This window comes from Raphanus sativus, chromosome 6 (assembly GCF_000801105.2).
Source record: "Raphanus sativus cultivar WK10039 chromosome 6, ASM80110v3, whole genome shotgun sequence".
NCBI classification, from domain to species: domain Eukaryota; kingdom Viridiplantae; phylum Streptophyta; class Magnoliopsida; order Brassicales; family Brassicaceae; genus Raphanus; species Raphanus sativus.
This window is the reverse complement of record NC_079516.1, coordinates 12,030,166-12,047,942: the sequence shown is the minus strand read 5'-3', so window position 1 is coordinate 12,047,942 and position 17,777 is coordinate 12,030,166. Positions and strand designations below refer to the sequence as shown.

Below are 17,777 nucleotides of genomic sequence, written 5' to 3'. Positions count from 1 at the left end.
TTTAGAATTTAGGGTTTAAGGTTTAGTATTTGTCGACAAATTTATCAATATTAAACAAATTTTTTTTTTGATAATTACTACTATTTTTTATTTATCTAAAAACATAATTTTGTTTTATTAAATTCTTATTATTTAATTTTCTTTTTTAAAAGATATTAAATCTTAAATAACTAAATCCTATTGGTGGGTGAATGTAGAGGTTCACCACAGGGGGTGAACTTAAGTTTTGTTATTGATCTTTTGGTATCTAATTTGATTTCTCACAGTGTATGTGTGTGTTCATTATGTTGGAAACGGTCAAGAGCCGACAAGATATTACATTTCAAAAAACTTTACTTTAATTTCAAAGCTCAAGTTTATAAATTCGTGGAAGAATTTCTTTACTTTCTATGAAGTTATCTTAGAACTATTTAGCTTTGGGTCTGAGTGCTACATCCCGTGGCCCAATACGAATAATTATCTTAAAACTATTTAGCTTTGGGTCTGAGTGCTACATCGCAATAAGAATGATTTTCTTAAAACTATTAAGCATTAGGTCTGAATGCTATATCCCATGGCCCAATACAAATAATTAATTATCTTAAAACTATTTAGCTTTGGGTCTGAATGCTAGATTCTGTGGCCGACATACGAATGATTATTATCTTAAAAACTATAAAGCTGTGGGTCTAAATGCTAGACCCCGTGACCCAAATATGAATTAAGCCCATTTAGTAAATTAAAAGCCCAAGACGAATACTCGCGGATTCTGTTTCCGCGCAAACGAAGTAAGAACTTAATGGCGTTGGCACAAAGAGAAGGAGAACAGCTTCACTGGTTTTGTCCCCTGCGATTATCGTTACTTGTTTCTCTCAAAGGGTCAGGACTGCAAGTTCATCTTCTACTCCACCTATCTCTTCTAGACTGATTGATAAGCTCGCCAAGCTCAACAGCACTTGTCAAGCATTTGGTTTATACATACAGATAAGACTGCTAAGGCAAGTTTGCTTCACATTGGTAAGCTTAATGTAATGTTTATGTTACAATATACACATAACACATCATATTTACATCACTCACACTTTCTTTGTCAATTCTTCTAGAGTCATCATATCATTACAAGGTTACAAAAAAATCATCACAAATATTTTCCAACTTTTTTTTTCTTCAGTTTTTCTCTCTATACAACAAAGCATGAAAGAACAAATAAAATGTGACTCATTAGAAGCCAGAAGAATTCTGAGTGACCATTCTGTTCCGACCACCACCACCATCTCTAAACCTCGACCGAATCGACCCGTTGGAGTCAAGAATAACTCTGTCCCAATCAACCGTCCCTTCACCATCATCATCATCCTCCTCCGGAACTCTCTCCCTCATCAACTGAAGAATCTTCCTCGCCTTCTCCCTCGCTCTCTCCGTCCCTCTCTCTTCAACTTCCTTCAACACTTCCACCACCCTCGCCTCCTTAGCCAACCCCTTGAACCTCAAACTCTCATGACTCAACGCGAACAACGCCGCCACGCAATTCTCCCTCGCCGCCGCCGAAGACCGACTCTCCTCCCTCCTCCTCTCCTCCTCCCTCAGCTTCCCTACAAGAATCGCCACCGCGTTGGCATCGAGCATCGCCGACCGTCCCTCGCTACAGCAAGCCAAGTTACAAATAACCAAAAGCGCTCTACTCGCTGACTCACCAGACCGAACCAACGAGAAAAGAACCGGCACAGCTCCAAGCCTCACCAGCTTCAACCTATTCGTCTGGTTCAAAGACAAATGATACAGAGCCAAACCCGCATCGTGGCGCGTACGGTCACTCTCCGCCGCTCTAAGCGCGTGGAGAAGCGGCTGAAGCGCGCCCAAAACTCCTATCGGCATTTTATTATCGTCTTCCAACGAGAGACTAAATATCGACCCGGCTGCATGTTCCTGCGCCTCCTTAGAACCAGACTTCAAAACGTCTATCAATAAAGGGACGAATCCTAACCGTACGATCGTCAACTTATTAGTCTTCTCCAGAGACAGATTCACTAGAGAAGCAAGAGAGTTCGTCTGCACTAAACTATATCTCGAAACGATCATAAACTTGAGGAGAGAGAGGATCCTGGAAGAGCACAGCGAAACCCTAGCTTCGTCTTTGGTCCGAGTCATCTTCCTCATCATGATTAAACCTTGTTCTTGGTCGAACACGTCGGAGCTTTTCAGCTTGGTGTAGATCTCTTCCTCTTCTGGAGAATAGTTCAGAATTTCGATTTCGGAGGAGGAAGAGGAAGGGGAGAAGCAAGCGGGCCTGGTGATAAATGGGCTTTGGTGGGCCACGATTACCGATTCATCCGAAGAGCTTGAGTTGTCGAGTCTCCTCCGGTTCATGAGCTCTGAGTCAGCGTGGTGGTATATCACCGGAGCTCGGTCGGCTACAGCTCTTAGAAGCTCCTGCTCCGAGACGCGAATCTCCACCTCCGAGGAGGGAGGCATCTGTTGCCGGAGATTGGTTTCGACGGCGGAGTAATCCGGCGGATGAGGACGTTCGACGCCGACGGAGTCGCACCAGCCGTCGATGGTCGATTTCATGTTGCGGTTAGGGATTACGGTGGAGAAATCTGGTGGAGAGTCGTCGTCGTCGTGGTCGGTGAGTTTGGGGATGAAGGCTAAGTCGAGACAGACTTGAACAGAGACACGTTCGAAGGTTTGACCGGAAGATACGACGACGGGGTCGGACATTATGGTTTTCGAAATCGGACAGATGAATTCAATCGGAGGTTGTTGTTGTTGTTGCTGTTGTCGTGTAGATGAAGAGGAGGAGGAGGAAGTCGATTTGTGGCTGAAAGGGTTCCATCTGAGCCGTCCGTTTTTACCCATCTTCACTAAATTAAACGGTTAGATTTGATGGAGAGTATGATTTTGGGGGAGAAAGTAGAAATTAGGGTTTTGAATCCATTTTTGAGGATTTTCTGGGAGATTGAGAGGGTAAAGAGAGTAGTCGTCTCTGTTCTTTCTCCTCCTCCTGAACTGGAAGGACTTTTGTGGCCTGCTGACTTTTTCTTTTTTGTTTTATTAATTTTTTTAACTTCGGACATGTATTTTACAAAATCTTGACCGTAGATTAATATGGTGGACCATTGAATATTGAAATTTGCTCTCGTAGTTCATGCATAAGCTTTTTTGCTTTCTTTTTCTGGGGTCAATTGTTCATTAACTAATTTTTTTTCCCTCATTGAAATAACTAATTAGAAACAAATCTAATCATTTAAGTGTATTCTAAAATTTCTGTGAATGTGAAATTTGTTTTATGTAAGTGTCATCTTTTTGTTTCTGACCCTGGATAATTATGGTAATAGAAATATTTTTTAAAAAAAAATTATATCTGATAGTTATATTTGTCTTATTAGAATTTATGTATGACTATATTATTCTGAACATTTTTTATGAAATTTATGTGTGAGGGTATTCCTTCCACCATACTGAAGAGTGAAGTATATTGAAGATCTCAGGCTTTTTGTTTATTAATTTGCAAAGTCCGTTTTCTTTGGAATTCAAAACTTATATCTTTTGTATAATTGTCATCTATATTCTTTAATTTGTTGGAAGGATATTTGTAGATATTGATATTCCTACCAACCACACACATTATTGCCTTGATTTATTACCTAGTACAATTAGGCTATTACATACTTTAGGATAGTTGTGTGACAAGAAATAAGAACCAGACTTTAGTCTTACTGGGATCTTATTCTAACTGTGTTGGTCTTATAATTTTTTGTGTGGCTTTGTATTTAGCTTGTTTCATGGTTAGGCAACATTTTTACTTGTTGGATACACACATTCAAACAGTTTCTTTTGGCCCCTTTTTCATGAAGCTCTTAGTCAGGAGAAAATCTTTGACTGAAATGGGCATATGGTGCATGATAGCGGCGACGGTGGATAATCTTCCTGTAGAGTACCAAGCCGGTGGGTGTTCCTTCAGCACCACCGATACCACCTCTTTCGCAAATGTCTCTGCGGGTATTGGCTTAACGTTTTGCGACAAAAACGCCCTTTCACGGATAGCTTCTTGGAACGGCTTGTATAGTTTCAGTTCAGGTAACTTGTTGAAGCTAGATACTCCTGACTCGGCTATGTTTGATTGAATACCTCCTGGGACAATGTTGATTACATCAATCCCAAATGGCCTAAGCTCCAACCTTAGAAAAAGAAACAAAACACAAAACAAGAACATAGTATTTAGAAGGCCCAAGATCATAGTAAACCTTAAATGGGCCGAATTATTGGGCCTTCTCCTTTTATTAATGAACGTTTGGTGCACAAAAGAAGATTGCTGAGGATCAATAACCGTAATGTGTCTGTAAGAGCATGAAGAGCAGCTTTTGATGCGGTATAAACCCCTGCCCATGGTCCTGGTGCCATTGTGCTGATACTTCCTATGTTCACAATCTTTCCTTTCTTCTTTAACGCCATGTGGGGTACAACAGCTTGAGTCATCCTCATGGAACCTGCAGAAAAAAAAGTATAGAGTCAGGAATTTTAACAAACACGTGGCGCGATCATTAACGAGAATTTGAAACTTTTTTTTTTAATTTACAGACCGAACACATTGGTGTTAAAGGTGTTCTCCATGGTCTGAATTGGAACCTCCGCGAGTGGTCCGATGCATTGAACTCCGGCGTTGTTGACCAGAACATCGATCTGACCAAACTTGTCGATAACTTCCGACAAGACTTTACTCACGCTCTGTTCCGACCGAACATCGAGCTCTTGTACTAAAAACTTGGGATCTTTCTCCAAATCGGCCATCGTGCTCTGCGATCGACTCGTCGCCACCACTCGGCAGCCTTTCGCAGAGAATTCACGAGCCAGCGCGTTGCCGATTCCTCCCTGAGAGCATCCCGTGATGAGCACCACTGGCATCTCCTCGCTGCTTCCCATTATCTTGGCTCAGATAATAATTAAAAGCCAGGATAATTATGTACAAAAGAAAATATGAGGCTTTATTTAAGATAAACACAGAATTTAAGGGTCGAATTGCAATAATTACGCCGAAGTTTCTCAACACATGAAATGGATGATGAAGTTTAAAACGTAAACAGCGTGTGGTATGTTTTATCATATCCAAAGTTTGATTAAATAACAGAAAATTACATTTGATTCATTCAGATATTTACTTATTTTACATAAACTCATAAATACATTAAAAAAAAAGAAATCAGAAAGGAAATTTAGATATGAACAAAGTGGAAGGAATCAAGGAGAGAAGAAGCCATGTGAGATGGCGAGAGCAAACTGAGATTTAGCATCAAACTTCTTCATCAAACTCTCAATCTTCTTCTCGTTGATTCCTATACTCATCTTCGTCGGAACATTCTTCCACCAATCAAATTCCAACGACGCCGATCTCGAACCCCCCGTCTGTTTAACCCTCCGCTCATACTCCTCCGCCACCAAAATCGCTATGTCCGCCATTTAATCACTCTCTCTAGCTTTCGGTTATCTCCGGTTATTTCTTCTTTCTCTTTCGTATTTTGGTTATCTCTGGTTCTATACCAATCACTGGGGAGTTATTTATAATGGCTTGACGTGCGGCTTTGGATAAGGTTCGGTCTGTATAGTCTTTTTTATTAAATATAAAAATTGGTTAATGGTTTTATAATCGCTCCCAGTCTGTTGGTACCGGTGGTTTTCGTTGGCAGGTGGACACGGTCGGTTTTACTTTTCTTTTTCTTCCAATGGAAATGTTTTTAAAATTAATCAGCGTTTATCGTCGTTAATAAAACCATATTAAAAAAAAAACAAATCAGGGATTATCCATATAAAATATTATTTTTCTGTGGAAGATTATGGAGTGCTTACCAAGGTCTGTGACATGTCATTGACGTATGGATTGGATTATCTGTATGAAATATTAATTCTGTGTGGGAAGGTTCTTGAGTGCTTGCTTACCAAGGTCTGTGTCATGTCATCGACGTACGGAAACTAAAAACTATGGGCCGGGAACCGGACAGGGGTGACAGTAGTCTCTACGGTTGAAAAAAAGACGGGTGTGTTTCTCTTTCAGTTTGTGTGATCTCTCACTAAAATTGCTTTAAGCCCATTTGTAAAACTAAACCCATTAGTAACATATAGCCTATTTGTAAAACTAGGCCGAATAATTGTTCAGGTGATTGTTTTCAATTTAACTAAATTGGGCTTATTTCGATTAAGAGCATCACATCATCAATATTCTAGGAAAAAAATGGTTTCAAAAAAGATCTTTTTTTTACATTTTCAATATGTGTTTTTTTATATAATTGCAAATTTCAAAAAACTTAATTGCATTTATTGAATTTTTATTAATTTAAAATTATGGAAAAAATATAAACAAAAAAATTATACAAATTTAATGTATTTTATTAAAATGTGTGAAAAATCTAGAATATATAACTCTAAAGAACAAAGGAAGTATTAACTAAACTATTAATTCCCCCGGCGCACAAAGAACTCGAGTGCCGCTTGCTACTACAGTGTATTAGTGTTCGAGTGGTGCAATGCGATACGATCTGTCACCTTATTAGTTAAAGCATGAAAACAATGTTTTGAAAAAGTGAACCGGATATCGACTTAGTATAGCTATTGATTGACTGGTTAGACCGATTCAGCCGGTCGAACCAAATTTTCTATTTTCTAAAGATATAATAAATAGTCATATATATATACTCTACGAATCTTACAGATATGATCCAATGATGGGAGCCAAAGGTCGCTTTACTTCTAAGTTTTGTTAACGCCCATAACATCCATCTTTAATCAAACTTTGTTATCGATTTCACATTACAATTTTCCATTAATTATACCATTAGTAAAGTTTGCATCTCCTTTAGGCACATGCACGTAGCACTGCATTAATACAGTTCTCTCAACCAGTACTCACTAGATCACTGATTTTTTTAATTATATTCTACAGTCTATTAAAGCAAGATTGGATTTGCTAATCAATGATTCTTCATATTCTTGTCAGTACAACACTAATAATGTTACCAATTGGTTGCAAAGAATATATATATATGGTTGTGTATGTCGACCAATATTGAATTACTAGGTGATTTTCCCGTGCTCATGCACGGATACAAATATTTATAAATTAAATATGTTATAATAGTTGATTGTTATTTAATTTTAATTTTGAATTAATTTATAATTTGTATGCATAATTTATACTAATAATATTATATTATTTTAATCAGACATATGATTTTAAATAAGTTATCATTTGGGTATATTGGATTGCATCAATCAATTTCTCTAAATTCAACTAATACTTTTTATTTTAAATATATGAAAATTATGATTATTTGCTTTTACTTTGATTGTTATCTTAGATATGTAAATATATTTGAGGAAGATTATGTATAATTTAAGATATATTGTGCTTAGAATGAAGTAAAAATAAACTAAATATTTGATTCCAAATTACAAAAATTAAATTATATGTCGATTTTTAAAATAAAATATTAGAAAGTAAAACGATAATCAATTAGAAGTTACTTACATAAGTAACTAATACTTTTTGGAAGCCCATGAACACATATCAATATTTACAATAACTAAAATATTTATAAATTCTAAATAATTTTATGTCTTATATATATTAAATGGTAAACTGAAATTTAAGTAAATAATCCTAAAAATGAGAATTCAGATTTGCGTTGGTATTTTGATTATGGTTATATTAACTTTGACAAACATAAAACATAAAATTTAATATTAAAAAACATTTTTAATAATGATAATATATAATATATCTACCTTGTTAAATTATATAGTGTTATGTTAATTTAAAATATTTTAATTATTTGATCAAAAGTTAATTTGACTTTATTTTTAATATCTATTTAAAATAAACAGTTTAATTTTTTGTGATTGTATTTTAGAAATCATATTATATAAGTAAAATGTAATTTATATATTAAGAAATCACATTATAAATATATATTTTCATCTAAGAAAATATAGATATAAATAAATATTTTATTACTTCAAAAGTATATTTTATGTTATTTAAAATAGTCTTAAATGGAATATTTATATTTTGTGAAATTTCCTTTTTTTAATGAAATCATATTATATAAACATATATTTTCGTTTTTAACATTTTAAAAAAACTTTATAAATTTTTCTTTTTATTATATATGTTATTTGGAAAATTTTAAAAGGAAACTAAATAAAAATTTCAATAATAGTATTTAAATGTAAATTTTTTAATTCATTAAGAGTATCAGCGTAATCAACCATCGTGAGAGTTAACGTGAGCGCGACACATAGGAAACTGACTTCTCAAATAATATTATAGAGATGTAAATGATAAAACATCAGTGAAAAAATGGTAAACTAATGATCCTATTTGTTTGAGGAATTGTCTTGAAAATCCATTATTTAAATGTATAGCTATTGGAGTATTTCTAATGCATTGTTATTTTTGCCTCTATAATGAGATTTAGAAGTAAATTTAATCTAATACATTGCTATTTTTACTATGTATTTATATTATACAGCGACTAAACTTCATATCTATTATAAAAATACTATATTTTAGAAAAAAAATAGCAATACTTTCTTGCTATTTTTTTTTGACGAACTACTTTCTTGCTATTATACAGCAATATATTGGACCAAACTCCATGTCTATTATAAAAATACTATATTTTAGAGAAAAAATAGCAATACTTTCTATTGTTGAAATATTCTATATTTTTTTAAAAAATAGCAATATAGATTATAAATGGTCTTAGTTAAAACTACATATGTTTCTTACGGTTTTTAACAACTGCACAATTCTCAGTTATAATTAACAACAACTTATGAATTTATAATTTATATTTTCGTTCGTGACAAAAAAATATTATATTTTCGTAAGTGATAGATTACCGTCTTTTTCACGAATTTGTAGTTATATTTTGGTTCCCTTTGTTTTCTACTTATTTTCACGATACGGTCAATATATAGTATCACTGTTGCTAGCTAAAACCTAAAAACATTACTTTATTAATATAAACAAAATTATTCTGAATTCGTTTATAAATTTATATTCGCAAGGATGGAATCAACCTTTTATACCAAAATATGAAGAAAAATGGTGAGAACTCTAAACACGAGGTAGCCACTCGATCGTGGTGACAAACCACTTCATTAAGATAACACTTGAGACAAAAAAAAAGGAGATAGCACTTGAGAATAATTCTACAAATAGGCAAAAGCTAGTGTTAATTGCGTGACGTCTCCTTTTCTATCTCTTGTTTTTACAACTTTGTATGATTAAATATCCTCATGTTGGAATTAAAAATGATGTATATTAATGTGGATATGTGAGATGGAAACTCACCAACGGCTAAAAAAACCACCATCATATGAACTGCGTAGCTTTACACACAAATCATTTTTTTTCTGAAGAAAAAAACACACACAGATCATTTGCACTATCGAAGTTTTAGAAAGAAGAAAAGATCGAATTATATACTTTTATATACTTATTAAACTTATCCTGTTTTAGATAGCTTCCTCCCACCAGACAATCCAATATATTACATTTTTCCTTTGAAAGATAAATAGATTATGCATCTTTTATAATTCTCTTAACATAATATTTCTCGTCCTTATTGTACCTAATTTGGTGGGACTGGTCTCTACCTCCCTTATATCCATACGTCATGTATTTATCGTAAATGTTTTTCCAAGTATTGACCGTAACCCTTAATGTCTATATATGCATTCTTTTGATAGATTCATGCTAAACTAAGCAAAAAATATTGTGTTTCGACATTTCACGGCAGATAATGGTATAGACTTGATTGGTTATAACTTCTACGCTAGATATTTAGCAAAAAAAAAAAAAAAAAAAAAACTTCTACGCTAGATACAATCAATTTGTAATGATGATTTCATTGTGGGAATCAACAAAGACATGTAAAACTTTTTCATTAGCTAGTCTACAAGACTAACACCAGTGATTTTTAATCTAATCTATTAAAAGTGGAGTACAAAATTAGATTAATCCTTAGTTTTTTACTATATTTACATTGTCATGCCATTGAAGTATTAATGAAGCTATATCTAAATATAATTGTATTTTTCTAATTTAAATGATAGATTTAAACATTTAATGTATTTCCTAATTTAAATAATAGACTTTCTTAATAAAATATTAACCAAAATAGAATTCCTAATATATTTCGTATTAACATATTAAATATTTTTAATATTTATTAGTAATAAATCTAATCTATTAAAAGTGGAGTACAAAATTAGATTAACCCTTAGTTTTTGACTATATTTACATTGTCATGCCATTGAGGTATTAATGAGGCTATATCAAAATATAATTGTATTTTCCTAATTTAAATGATAGATTTAATCATTTAGGGGGGTGTATTCAACTGAGAGTTTCAGGTGATTTGTATTAAAATGACAAATCCACTGTTATTCAAACATGAATTTCAAAAACTCATTTAAAATCCACTGTTATTGAACTTGACATTTCGTAAAGTACTCTGAAATCCACTGTTATTGAAAATATTTTAAGTTGTGGAATTTTAAAGTTTTGAGGTGATTTAAGGGTGTTTGGGTGGAGTTTCTTAGTTAAAAAAAAATAAAACTCAAATCCCATTGTTTTAGGTGATATTCTAGAGTATTTTAACAAAAATCACCTAAATCTCTGCAACTTATTAAAATCATCTAAAACTCCATTAAAAATCAAATCACATCAAATGCTAAATTGAATACATCCCCCTTAATGTATTTCCTAATTTAAATAATAGACTTTCTTAATAATATATTAACCAAAATAGAATTCCTAATATATTTCATATTAACATATTAAATATTTTTAATATTTATTAGTAATAAATAATAAAATAAAAATCACAAATCATAATCAATTTATATAACATATAAATAAAATATAAAATAGTTTATTCATATATTATTAGCATAATGCTTTCATAATATAAGTCGAATTAGTTATAAATATAAGATGTGTGTATATGATACACTATGATCATTTATGTACCACGCACACAAAACAAGAAGGCCGATAGACTAGCACGAAGGGCTAGAATTCAAGCGTCTTTTGTTGTGCACATGGATGACGAGCCACCAACATGGTTTACAGAATCTATATGAGTTTGTAAAAGTCGACGACAAAAAAAAAATGATACACTATGATATAATAAACGATTAAATAAAAAATATAATTATTTTAAAGTAATAAATAAAGTTGTTATGTTTTAAAATGTTATATTAACAGTTATGCATTAACAATTATGTAATACATTTTAATTTTCAAATATATATATAGTATACTATTAGTATAGAGAAAATTTTTAAAGTGAAAGCAAAATAGGTATATGGTCACGGGTCAAGAAGCTCTAGAAATAAACAAAAACAGCACAAGGTTATTTTTATTCAACAAATTTATATTAATAGAAATTATAGTTCCAAATATGTTTGTATATTTTATGTATTTATAATTTTTTTTGTTTTTGAGAGATGCTAAGATTTTTTAATTTGAAAAAATTATGACCCACTTCTATATTATTTTAATTTGGAAATTTAAAATTTATATCAAAATGTTTAATTAAAATTTTAATTTTTATTATAACTGTAAAGATTAATTTTCCATCTAAATTTATATTTAAATATTACAAATATACCATTTAATATTAAAAAACTAAAAACATAAAATAAATACTCGCCTGATCGGGCGAGTCAAAATCTAGTTATAATTTAAAATGCCTAATGTCTCCTATGGTGCTTGAAGAGACAATCTGCTTGAATGCATCAAATAAAAGCTGCACTAGGTGATTCCTTCACGTAATTAATTAACTCTCTTAATCAGCCTGTTTGGACTACCAGAGGCGCTAATTAATATCCAATCTTTTAATAAATTATACTTGTAATCTACAGATGATTTTATCATTAACAACAATAAATATATGTCGTTAGATGATTTTTATCATTACCATACATATTAGTGTTCTCATCTTTTGATGTACATGCTTGTCGTTCGCTTGGTTGCTAGCTATGTAAACTGTATTATAAGTACGATACATCATACATATACTAATATAGTATAACTACTTGCAAAGTCTACGCAGTCTGAAAATATTTAATGAGACAGCTAATGGATAAACATAAGAGTTTTATTATTATTTTTAAGTACGAAAACAGCTTGTTGAAAGAATAATATCCGTAAACCTATTCTGTTTAAGTTCCAGTGAATATTTGTGAATATTCGCAAATAACTATTAATTTTTTGGATGTCCGAAAAATTAAATATACGTATTTTTTTCAAACCAAAGCAAATTAAAAAAGTAGTATCCATCAAGTACGAAATAAATAACAAATATTGAAAAATGTGGTATGATCCATCCGTTCTGCTCTCACTCCTAGTCTCACTAATGCGACGACGTGATTATAATATTGTCTTTTCTTGTGAACTGCCAAGTTTTATCCCGGCGAAATGTTAGTCTTGTTAGGCTTCCCGTCTAGTTACCGCCGACGCATGCATAAGGTAGAAACCTTTTTCTTCAAGAAAACTACAAAAGGATGAAGCGAATTAAAGAAGAAGATCTACCTGGTACGCATCTCAGCGAGAGGTAGTGGAGACGTGAAAATTGGATTAAAAAAAGGAATATAGCATTTTTATTTCTGATTTTAATCAAATTTATTATTTAAGCAAAATACATATAAATTTGCTCCTAATTTTAAATTTATCTGGTGCGGAAAACAGTTTGTTTTTTTCTTCCTTCTTTTTGTACATATCCGCACAAAAACTTACGTGATAAAACGGATCAGTATGCTATATTTTTATTAATTGAAAGTGGAATATCAAAATAGTATATAAACATGTAATAATTGCTTTTGACCTTGCTGCGTATTGCTTAAAGACAAAACCCACCGATAATACACAAAAAACCTATAAATCATAATAGTTTTTTTTTTGCCGTCTAAGGATTTTTATTAGAACAAACAGGCTCAAAAGGACAAGTCCAGGACTAATACAAAACAGGCAAAAACTCTATAACAAACTAAAACCCGAAAAGCCGAAACATAAAACGGGCCTAAAAGCCCAACCGATAAAAAAAGCGGCACCACCCGACAAAAAACGCGTCCAAGATCGATGTTAGGCTGTCCACGTGTCCGTCTTCACCAGCTCACGGAACACGCGTCTCCTCGTCTGCACATCGAACCTAAAACCACCGGTGTAGACTTCCGGTCACCGGTTCCCGACATCTCACGAGACCAAATCGAAAACTCCTGCTCCGTCATCTTTACCGCCGATAACCCATTTCCAACGACAAATATTGGAAGTAAAGGGTTCCTCAGCAATTCGACTCCGGCTGAAGACCGCCGCTACACATACGACGTTTCACCGGACCTCTCCGTTGGCATACACGAGAATCGCATCCAACATCATCAACCTCACCACTTCCAGCTGCGAGAATCAATCGATCTGTAATCGAGATCTCTTTCTGGATACAAGATTTTGGGAACGCCAGAGAACCACCGCAAGCCGGCCGTCCACATCAGAGAGAAGGTGGCGACACCAGAGTCAGAGCCGGACGACCACTAAAAAAAAGCGTGCCGCCGGAGTCAAAAACATTGGATAGACCGAACCGATAATACTACGAACAAAGCAAAAAAAAGGAAAAGCAAACTGTAAAACCGGACCGACGGTGGCTAAAGTAGTCCACCCGTCGACCGGTGACGTTTATCACGGCGAGACTCTTCTTGTGGTAGAGAGAGGTTAGAGGTATTTCGAAGAGAGAGACTCTTTTTGAATTATGTGCAGCGACCAGTTAAGTCTCCTATAAATCATAATAGTTATATTAGTAATTTATCTTTCTGACTACTGAAATTTCTTAAATTACTACGTCAAAGATTTTTTTAAAGGTCTCATTTAAGTTGTCGTGTTCTCTCATGATTCCACTTCTTCTTCTTCTTCTTCTTCTTCAAGATGATGAGACATGAGTTTTTGAGATAGAAGGAAGAGCTTTAAGAATCCCTTTGGTGTCCAACTCGGAACTTCTTGGCTTTACGTCCGATCTTGTCGCTAGAGCCTTCTTTCTTTCTTTCATGGTTTTAGCGACATAAGTTGGCCAGACCCAAGAACCCATCAGAAGGTTTGGCTTTAGATCTCCTTTCTTAGACGATACTATATTGAGTTTGTTTTTTCCGTAGTGAAAGCCAGAGAGAGAGATTGAAAAGTCAGATATTTCACGGCGTCGTTTATGAATCAAAACCAACCACTTTGACTTTACTCTGTTCCACACTAATCTTGTTACTAAACATTTTAGTTTTCTTTCATTTTTATCTTATAGTTTACTTTGATTATATGTCTTTTCCTATCCCATGATCGATTTTATAAACTTGATGATGTACTTCAATATGGGATTCTTGGAATTGAAGCTGGTAATGAATATTGCTGAGAGTTGTGTTGTATTTCAAATGTTTCAATCTATCTGGACTTCTTGATCAAGTGTGTTTGACTTCATGGCTAGCTTTTTTGCTTTCTGATGCTATCTTCTCTTACTTTTGATTTCATATTTCTTCTATAGCGCGTACAAGAGTTTAACTGTTATTCTTGTTAAGTTGGTCCACCATTAGTGCTGAACATAAAGTGACATTCTCAATAAGTGCAAATTTGACTTCTGAAGCGTTTTTTTCTTTCTTTCTGATTAACACATGATCTTATCTATTAACACCCTCCAAACACTATTGAGGATAAGGTTCTTTAGCAAAGTTTTAGTACTTTGTTATTATCAATGGAGGTCATGGATTATAGGAGGAGGATGAGGGATTGGGTGATATAATACTTAGCTAAAATCTTTTAACCTCTATGTTCTTTTAGCTGATCATTACAACATATGTTTCACTTGTGATCTCTTTTGGTGTTCTCCAAGGTCTTTGGGACTTTTCATGAACTCTCAGATTTCTTTCTTTGAATAAAATTTTTTTTTTTTTTTTTTTTTTTTTTTTTTTTTTTTTTTTTTGTCACGGAAATAAATAATAGTGAAAGTTCCTTTCTATTTACAGGGATTGCTACGTTTGAGATGGAGTATGGACATTGGATTCAAGAACAGAACAACCAGATATGTGAACTAAGGACTGTTTTGCAAGGACAAGTTAGCGATGTGGAGCTCCGTTTGCTAGTTGAAACAGCAATGAAACATTACTTTGATCTTTTCCGGATGAAGTCAGCAGCTGCCAAAGAAGATGTGTTCTTCGTCATGTCAGGGATGTGGAGAACTTCTGCAGAACGGTTTTTCCTGTGGATAGGCGGGTTTCGACCCTCGGATCTTCTCAAGGTAAAAAAGAAAAATTGTTAAATTTTATGAGATTTCATCTTAAAACCAATTGGAGATTAATGGATTAATCGAAGTCCTTTATGTGCTATCAAAACATTAATGTGGTACTTTCACACACCGACTATAAATTGTTCTTGAATCCACTATAAAGATTTTCTTGATTTTCTTGATTGTTTGCAGGTTCTTTTGCCACATTTTGATGTCATGACGGATCAACAGATACTAGATGTTTGCAATCTAAGACAATCATGCCAACAAGCTGAAGACGCTTTGTCTCAAGGTATGGAGAAGCTACAACACACGCTTGCGGATTGCGTTGCAGGTGGAAGACTTGGTGAAGGAAGTTACATTCCTCAGGTGAATTCTGCTATGGAGAGATTAGAAGCTTTAGTCAGTTTTGTAAATCAGGTATAAAGACAGAACTAATGTTTGTGTGATTTTAAGGACACTAGTATCAGTTTTGTTGATTTGTTTATCTTGTTTCTTAGGCTGATCACTTGAGACACGAGGCGTTGCAACAAATGAATAGGATCTTGACCACACGACAAGCGGCTCGAGGGTTATTGGCTCTTGGTGAGTATTTTCAACGGCTTAGAGCCTTGAGTTCGAGTTGGGCAACTAGAGACCGTGAACAAACATAGGATTTGAGTTTTTAGAAACAAAAAAAACAAGAAAAGACCAACAAGAAGAATCAAGAATGAAAAAGAATGAAGATGTGTGCATCTTGAAAACAGAGGATTGATCACTCAGAACAAATGGGGTTGCTGCCGGTAATTAATTTTTATTTGCGATGGAATTTGAGAATTTGAGAAATATATTGATGAAGTTGTAAATATCAAAAGAGGGAGCTGAGTGCAAAGATTTTTTACTTTGTAGCTTTTATAGAGAAGTTTTTTCGGATGTTTGTTTGAATATATAGAACTTGGTTCCTAATAGATAATATTACATATGTGTGTGTGTTCAAGTTATTATCTTGAGTATTATCTTGAGTACCTTGAGAATACAGAACATTCAAACAAACTACCAAAATAATATAAAACGATTTTACAACCAACAAAAGCTCATTTGCTTTAAAATATCCGCATATAATACTTTTTCACACTACACTAAATTATATTTGTATTATACCACATTATATTTAATTTTTCTTATAAACTCTTCATTAAACTAATTATAATTATTAGAGACACAAAATTTATATTTAATCAAACAACCGGATTAAAAGGATTTGTACCTAAAAAGTTCTCTAAACTAGAAACAATAGATAATATATTTTAATAGATTAGATATATTTAGGGAAAAATGGAAAGAAAAAACATTTTGTACAATCTATTTGCAATTTAGGTACTATTAGGAATATTTTCGTAATTAAAGATAAAAACAGGGTCAAACGGAGAGATATAAAGTGAAGCTTCAACCCCGAGAGTTTGTTTGCTTCGTTATCCTCTCATAGACATAGTTCGCGACTGAAGTCATCTCTCTTAATCTTCTTCCGACAATGCTTAGGCTCTCTATCGCCTCGCCAGGGACAGCGGTGACTTCATTTAGAAAAGCTAGCTCGGCGAGCTCAACCTCGTCTTCGTTCCATGGCGTCAGAATCAATCGCCAGGTTTCTTCTGCTCTTGTGTCTTCACACTTGTATCTATAAGTTAAAAGTGGTTCTTGCTGTAAAAAAAGTACATTTTCTTTTGAATCAAAAAATAAAAAATTATGGTAAACTATAGAATATAAAAGTGGTAGTTATAGTGGATGAATCATTATTAGTTTACAAAGGTCGATAATTTTTGTAATTTAACTGATACTAAAAAGATGTATGTTATTTTGGTTTGTGTTGGTTTAATTGAATAGGTAGCGAGGATATTGACGGTGAGGAGAGAGAGGGAGATGGAAGAAGGGATAGGGAAGAGGTTGTCTAGGAAACTTGACAGGCAATGGAAGAAGAGCATTGTAGTGAGACCACCTCCTTCTCTCAAGAAGCTTCAAGAGGAGGAAGCTGCTGAAGAAGCTGCCGAAGCTGCCTGATAACCCCAGGCATTTGATGTTCGGTCCCTTCTTTTTGTTTCCTTGGGATGTAACTCTCTCTCTCTCTCTCTCTCTCTCTCTCTCTCTCTCTCTCTCTCTCTCTCTCTCTCTCTCTCTTGTTGTTGTTCTTTTTGGTTTACAATAAACTCTCCTCATCAAGTAGTTTGCATATGAATTATATGGTTTAATGGTTTTGATACCAGAATCTATTACCAATCTGACTGAGAAGCGAGAACCCAGTATACACACTCCCTACGGCTAAAAGTTAACTAAAGAACGTCGTAGCAAAAAATTGGGGCGAGAGAGGCTCGAACTCTCGACCTCAGGATCACTCAGTAGCTATGAGACCTACGCGCTAGCCAACTGCGCCACCGCCCCTTTGATATTATCTGGTTATCTTTATTATATATCGAAATCGTACCGACCAAGCTATCACAACAACTTAGA

General features: G+C 33.8%; 5 protein-coding genes and 1 non-coding gene across 6 annotated transcripts; 2 read left to right on the top strand and 4 right to left on the bottom strand.

Annotated features, from left to right (window-relative positions):
• Positions 1-975: 975 nt before the first annotated feature.
• LOC108806309 (U-box domain-containing protein 38) lies at positions 976-3,034 on the bottom strand. The gene has a single exon (XM_018578384.2). The coding sequence runs from the start codon at positions 2,833-2,835 to the stop codon at positions 1,201-1,203; it is 1,635 nt and encodes a 544-aa protein (XP_018433886.2). The 5' UTR covers positions 2,836-3,034; the 3' UTR covers positions 976-1,200.
• A 550-nt stretch (positions 3,035-3,584) lies between these two features.
• Positions 3,585-4,942, bottom strand: LOC108808911 (short-chain dehydrogenase RED1). Its single transcript, XM_018581016.2, has 3 exons — positions 4,560-4,942; positions 4,307-4,466; positions 3,585-4,157 (listed from the first exon to the last, which is right to left on the bottom strand). Exons 1-3 carry the CDS (start codon positions 4,897-4,899, stop codon positions 3,800-3,802), a joined length of 858 nt encoding a protein of 285 aa, XP_018436518.1. The 5' UTR covers positions 4,900-4,942; the 3' UTR covers positions 3,585-3,799.
• Positions 4,943-5,069: 127 nt separating this feature from the next.
• Positions 5,070-5,690, bottom strand: LOC108808912 (uncharacterized). The gene has a single exon (XM_018581017.2). It carries the CDS (start codon positions 5,431-5,433, stop codon positions 5,215-5,217), a length of 219 nt encoding a protein of 72 aa, XP_018436519.1. The 5' UTR covers positions 5,434-5,690; the 3' UTR covers positions 5,070-5,214.
• A 9,342-nt stretch (positions 5,691-15,032) lies between these two features.
• Positions 15,033-16,022, top strand: LOC130495540 (transcription factor TGA1-like; the record flags this gene model as incomplete). Its single annotated transcript, XM_056986948.1, has 3 exons — positions 15,033-15,308; positions 15,489-15,716; positions 15,797-16,022. Coding segments are annotated over 3 exons (657 nt in total), but the record flags the coding sequence as incomplete, so codon positions are not given.
• A 705-nt stretch (positions 16,023-16,727) lies between these two features.
• On the top strand, positions 16,728-17,529 carry LOC130495951 (50S ribosomal protein L29, chloroplastic-like). Its single transcript, XM_056987624.1, has 2 exons — positions 16,728-16,917; positions 17,157-17,529. The coding sequence occupies exons 1-2, from the start codon at positions 16,807-16,809 to the stop codon at positions 17,328-17,330; spliced, it is 285 nt and encodes a 94-aa protein (XP_056843604.1). The 5' UTR covers positions 16,728-16,806; the 3' UTR covers positions 17,331-17,529.
• Positions 17,530-17,623: 94 nt separating this feature from the next.
• On the bottom strand, positions 17,624-17,708 carry TRNAM-CAU (transfer RNA methionine (anticodon CAU)). Its single transcript is given in 2 exon segments — positions 17,624-17,659; positions 17,671-17,708. It is a non-coding gene; the product is annotated as a tRNA-Met (tRNA).
• Positions 17,709-17,777: the final 69 nt, after the last annotated feature.